The sequence below is a fragment of the Clarias gariepinus genome, chromosome 11 (assembly GCF_024256425.1).
Source record: "Clarias gariepinus isolate MV-2021 ecotype Netherlands chromosome 11, CGAR_prim_01v2, whole genome shotgun sequence".
Classification (NCBI taxonomy): Eukaryota; Metazoa; Chordata; class Actinopteri; order Siluriformes; family Clariidae; genus Clarias; species Clarias gariepinus.
The window spans coordinates 1971554-1978281 of NC_071110.1; the positions used below are offsets into that span (position 1 = coordinate 1971554).

Consider the following 6728-nt stretch of genomic DNA (forward strand, 5'->3'; position numbering starts at 1 on the left):
ATTTCCCTCACTGAAATGCAAATCGATTTATAACATTTGTATTATGTGCTTTTTCTGGATTTTTTCTGGCTTGATATTCTGTCCCCATCCTGTACCATAAACATATGATAATAAATTATAAACCCTTAATTTCTTTGTAAGTGGGCAAACTTAGAAAATGTGCATGGGATCAAATACTTTTTTACCACTGTATAATCTGCTATTATTTGTACATGACATGATGCATTTACTATTTTTTCATCGTTTATTTTGAATTTGAACGTTTGAATAACTTTTACGATAGATGGATCTGTACATCTGCAGATTTGCACAAGACACTACACAGAAATGCAGAAGGAAACAGCTTTATGATAAATTGTACACACGCGTGATGTGCCACATTTAAAAAATAAGCGAGTAAGGAATGTCCGAAAATTAGGATGTGTACATGTGATACATAATTACAAGCAAGACATTAAATTAAATAATAATAATAAAAACGCTATGAGAAAAAAAGCAGATAAATGAGCTTATATCTTTTCCTAATTTTTTATTATTTATGAATCTTTTTTAGATTAATGCAACATACAAGTTGAGTGGCACCGCAGTAGGGCAGTGGGGGCTCAATCGGTTAAGGCTGTAGGTTATTGATTAAGAGGACTGAGGGGGAGGGATCGAGCCCCAGCACCGCTAAGTTTCCACTGTTGAGCTCTTGAACAAGGCCCATAACTCTATGTACACCAGGGGGCGCTGTATCCTGGCTGACTCTGCACTCTGACACCAGCTTCCTAACTGGAATCATTTCACTGTGCTGTAACGTACATGTGACAAATAACTGAATCTTAATCATATCAAGTTCCTTCCTTTTAGATAAACATTTTCCCACAACACTCATCACTCCTGTAACCTGCTGTATAAATAAATCTATAAAAGCTGTACATAAACACACTGTTCTGTTTCCAGGCCTCGGAAAAACAGCATCGTGTTTCCGTCATTACCGCTGAACAGGATTCTGAACAACATCAACGTCATGGCGAGTTAAATTAACAAACAACAGGAGAGGCTTACGAAGCATCATAAAACACTACAAATCTACAGCACTGTACAATGTGTGAGTGTGTGTAACTGTGTGTAAAGTGTGTTTTATGTGATCAGGTCTGTCTGTAGGCTGATTCTCTGCAGGACCTCCTCCGGCATGCAGAAGACCGGATTCACCGCTTTGATCTGTTCATCACCCAGTAGAGAGAGACCGGCTACACCGAACAGGGTGTGGAACGGGTCCACCTGTACACACACACACACACACACACACACACACACACACACACACAGCAAAACCTTTTAACTATTTATTCATTTACCATTTATTTAATTAACTTATTATGTACTACAATTCAGCAGATATCCAGTAGAGGGCGATTGTGTAACATGATTACCGCAAATTAGCACTTTTTACTGGATGAAGAACTTATTGTGTTGTTGGCAGTTTGTTAGCATGTTAGCAGACCTGTACACTGTGATACATGTCCTATCTCGTGTGTATACAGTTTTTAGACTTTACCATGTCTCCGGGTCGGTCTGCGAATCCTCCGGTCTCCTCGTCCTGACACGCCAGGATAAACGTCCTCAGCTTGGCTTTATCGATCCAGTGAATCCTGCCGATGATCTTCAGCGCAGCGAGAACCCACCATGAGTAACACACATCCGGCAGCTGACAACAAACACACACACAAAATTTAGTATTCGCTTATGATTATAATTTAATTACGAGGTAAAATATTAATATTCTTATTGTCAGAGAAGCGAGTCAGAAACATGTCCCCTCCCGTGTTACAGACTCTACTCTCATCGCTTATTCCCTGCGCACAGCTCTCTGTGCTCTTTACCTTTTATGGAGTTTTGTGGGCGTGGCTACATGCTAATTAGCTGTGTCAAGAACACACATGATACGGACACACCCAAATACGTTCACACGATGTAAAGGTTATTAACACAACGTTAACACACCTCGCTCAGTCAGACTCGGACTGGACCCGGCAGGTTTAGTGTGTAATTGTAGGTGGTGAAGTAATAAAGGTGTGTGTGTGTGTGTGTGTGTGTGGTACCTTCTCGGGTCGGCCGTTCAGGCCTCCTGACGGAAGCTGTCTCTCACACAGCCACCACCCCAGCAGGTCAGCGTTCACGCGGTGGAGCTGCCCAGTGATGGAGAGGAAACCTGTACAACAGTAAATCTAAACATACACGAAAAATAAAAGCATGAGTAAGTGTAAGTGGACGTTTTCAACCTCACAGTGTGTAAGTAACTGTTTAGACAAGATGTGTGTGTGTGTATGTGTGTGTGTGTTCAGACCTGTCCAGCATGAGACTCCGAGCCGGGTCTGCAGCCGAATCCTCCATCAAAGTTCATGCAGGACAAAACAAACTGCACCGCTTTATCCACATCCACTGCATCCAACCTGCCCTGAAACACACACACACACACACACACACTTAAACTCCTCCTCATGGCTTGTGCATGTTGTATCATTCAGCGAACAGACCTGAACACTTTACTGGATTCCTGATGAAGCATAAAAACTCCACAAAAATAAAAAGTTAAAGCTGCGACTCCGCTGAGACCGACAGGGTCGAACAACCAGCGACCATCTGACTCTCAGGGGACTGTTTATATGGATAGATTAGGGCGGGGAAATGTATCAAAAATTAAACAAAATAGACATTTAGATCCTTTAATCAACTTAATCCTGCCCATGTCAATGAATCCTTTTGTTTTTACTATTTTACTTTATGACTCTGTTTAAACCTCATCAGTGAAAAACAAAAAGTAAGTTAATGTTCAATAATCATAATGAAAATAGAATGTTCAGAATGAATTGAGATATTGACATAAGCTCATATTGCCCAGAACAAGCCAAACCACTTCTCTCTCTCTCTCTCTCTCACACACACACGCACACAAACACACACACACACACACAGCCCTGCAATATGTTTTTTTCCTCTATTAAACAAAATAGTAAAGAAATTCTTCACATGAAGTATAATTGGAGTGAACAGAAGAGTGAGGTGTGTGTGTGTGTGTGTGTGTGTATACCAGCAGAGCGAGTGTAGCCACGGCACAGAAGGAGAACCTTGTATCGATCTCACCTGAGGAACACAAACCAACGCACAAGTAAGAATACGGCCTACCATGTTTCTTCATCACCAAACACAGTGTGTGTGTGTGGTATAAGAAAATGAATTTAAAAAATTAAATGTCGAAAAACAGAGTTACAGACTCAAACCCTACTGTACCACTAAGTGATCTCGTTCACTAAATTCTCACCAGCACTCTACCTCACTAGGATCAGCAACTCTAACAAATGAACACAGGTTTCTTATCTAATGTATAAACAGGGCTTAGATGTTCATCTTACATATGGGAATTTAAATCATTTAAATACCCCATTTGTCTCCTGCGAATGATCCGTCGTCCTGCTGCAGTCCCCGCACGTACTCCACCACTTTATCCACATCGATCGCTTTCACGCTGTCGTACAGGGTCAGGATCTGCAGCGGGTCACATTATGGTCATAATAATAAGAATAACAAACGTATAAGGGGGTTTGTTTATGCTGTGCGAGTAAAGTTTTCATAAAAATCACAGATTTAAACTCTCTTTAAATATTATTATAGTTCGTGACCTCCCCAAACTACATCCTTTTAAAAATATCATACAGTATATAAAAAAAACTTTACTTTTAAATACAGTAATTTTTACCACTTCTATGTTTAAAACAAACCCCCCAAAAACGTTAATGTTACATGTTTTGATGACGGATTAATTAAATCCTACACATACTTTAACTGTGTATACATTATTTTTTACTGACTCTGTATATAGAAATAAATTACCCTATTTTTAAATAAACAAAACTGTATTTCTTTGGCTTTATCATATTTTTAAATACACATTTTTGTTTCCGCTTAGAATTTTATTTGTTGCTTAAATATTGTTATTAATGCACTTAGCATTAATTAGCATGCTGCTAGTCAGGACAGTGTATGGGTGTGGGTGTGTTTGTGTATATATAAATACAGTATGTGTGTGTGTGTGACCTGCACGGCGCTCAGTGTGTACAGTAGGTGGGGGTCGTGCCCCACGCTGGCGCTGATGCCTCCACAATCGTGCTGCGACGCTTTGATGAAGTCGATGATCTCGTCTCGGCTCATGCGGTGCAGCTGTGACATCAAATCCATCACCGTCAGACCCCAATAAATCCCACTCATCCTCAGGTACTCCGACAGGGTGTACTCCTGCGCGCACACACACACACACACACACACACACACACACACACACACACACACACAGACAGACAGTGTTAAGCTGTGAGTTCAGTGTGATGGTGTTCAGTGGAAACAGCGAGTGTGTGAACTGTACTCTCACATAGTCGTCTTTTTTGGAGCCGTAGGCGGCGATGTAGTCCGCGTGCTTCTCCAGGAGGAGTGTGTTCGGAGCGTCGGGTTTAATCACCACATCTTTGATCTGAGTGCCCTGCAACACAACACACACAAGTAGATTTAAAATCACAATTAAAGAATTGAACCTAATGATTTTTTTATACAAAAAAAAATTTAAAAAACATTTAAAGCAACATTTACTCTTTTTCAAAAGCACATGTGTTAACATCACCGTCAGAACACACTCCTGAGATTAAAGACTTGAAATAATAATAATAATAATAATAATAATAATAATAATATCCTGATGATTCAGCATCTCATTTATCCATTCAGGGATGTAGAATGCACCTTAGGAATGTAAGAGAATCTGAAGAGATATGATGAGCCTAAAGACAATTCCCTCATCATTAGTGCTGGTTAATAACTGACTTCTAACAAAACACATTTTTACACATGTATAGATTTACAGATCAGGACATTAAAGGTAAAATTCTTTTCCATTCTCTCCAAATCCCCCTTTTGATCTTAAACCCAAATGTCTTTGATTTATAGTAAAGTTAAAAGGCCTGCTCATTCCAGTACTGTACTCGGTCTCCCTTGGTTACTCAGTGATGTGACTGGAATGACTCGCGCTGTTTGGCGTTAGCCAGTTAGCATTTCTCTTTAAACGCATTTAACACAGCTGCCGTTAACATTATACATGGTTTTTTATTAAAGTTTCACTGGACTATAACTTATGTTGATTGTTACCTTTTTAAGCTAAACTATAACACAATTTCTTCGATTATTTATTTTGACAACTCACCATCCTGACAGGGAAGCCGGGAGCTGGGTGTTAGCGCTAGCCGTCGCACACTTCACACGTCACAGCTGCGCCGGAAGTGAGTTCCAAAATCAGGTTACAACAAACATATAAAACTCACCAATAATTGCTTATTTATTTTTAAACGGATAAACAAATTAATTAAAATACGGGACAGGATTTTACTTTTTATTTTTTTGCGGGTATTCTGAACATTTAACAAAACATATATAAGGCATTATAAACATTATATTCACATAATTTTACAGTTGAAAAAAAAATACATATGAAAATAACAAGCAAAATATATTTATATAATTATTATAAAGAAAAGGATTTTAGTTCTTTGAATGCATTCCTGTAATGTAATGTTTCAAAGATAATGTAATGTTATAAATAAATAACATTACATAATGTATAATGTATTGTTAATGTAAAGCAATAAAAGATTGCATAATGTAATAATGTTAATAATGAAAGGTTTTAAAATGAATTCTCAAGTCAACCTTAAAATAGTAGATATTGGGCATTGTTTTTACACATTTAAATTTGTGTAAATTTAATTTACGCAATAAAGTTAAAATATTTAACATGAAAATGTGACGTTTATTGATATATATATTTTTTTATAATAATTATATATAACATCTCTTTTCATTATATTAATTTTTGATCCACTCAGCATAGTGAATAATAAATTCATTTTTTTACATATATACATTCCCAAAAAAAGCTAAACAGACTCCAAATTCATTCCACACACACACACACACACACACACACACACACACACACACACACACACACAAAGAAAAAAAAATCAAGAAAGAAATCTACTTTATCTGATGATATTCAACATCTGCAAATGTATTAATTCATTATTCCAAACACTGATTGAGTAAAAGAGTCACTTAAGCCCTGCATAAGTCTAACAATTCCAGTTGGTATTCATTTACAATATTGTATTTGCATGGAAGTACTGGAATATATATCCTTTATCCTATATATCCTACTGGAGCAAATATCCTTTATCCATTATTTATCAGGGACATATTTAAAGATATTGACACCAGCTGTACTCTCTGTAACTCCTGTAGATCCTGCACCACTTAACATATCTGTTTCGGACCAGTGATTATACTAAAAAAATTTGGTCGAATGTTCTTGTTCTTTTTATTTAAAGTTTGTTTCCTGGCGTTATTTATTTATTACCCTAATGAGAAGGATAAATATTTATTAATAAATTTAATCTATTTTCTATCTATCTAAGTTATTTGTTAGGTTTCTTGTATAAAAAAAAAATGAGATAATTAGAAAGTATTGTTTAAAAAACTACAGAGTTATTATCGTTTTCAGCAAAATACTAAATTTATTGCTATACGTTATTATATATGATAACATTATTAATATTATATGAATATAATGTAAATCAAACTATTTTTCTTTTCCTGACTTGTTTATTGGGTGACTCTGTATGTATCTCATTTACTTCCGGCGTCAC

The 6728-nt window shown here is 36.9% G+C and overlaps 1 protein-coding gene across 1 annotated transcript; it reads right to left on the reverse strand.

The window, feature by feature from the left end:
* Window positions 1–236: 236 nt before the first annotated feature.
* On the reverse strand, window positions 237–5300 carry rabggtb (Rab geranylgeranyltransferase subunit beta). The gene is made up of 9 exons (XM_053507804.1): window positions 5231–5300; window positions 4409–4516; window positions 4078–4275; window positions 3423–3528; window positions 3074–3126; window positions 2330–2440; window positions 2085–2210; window positions 1541–1690; window positions 237–1263 (listed from the first exon to the last, which is right to left on the reverse strand). Exons 1-9 carry the CDS (start codon window positions 5231–5233, stop codon window positions 1123–1125), a joined length of 996 nt encoding a protein of 331 aa, XP_053363779.1. The 5' UTR covers window positions 5234–5300; the 3' UTR covers window positions 237–1122.
* Between the last annotated feature and the right edge of the window lie 1428 nt (window positions 5301–6728).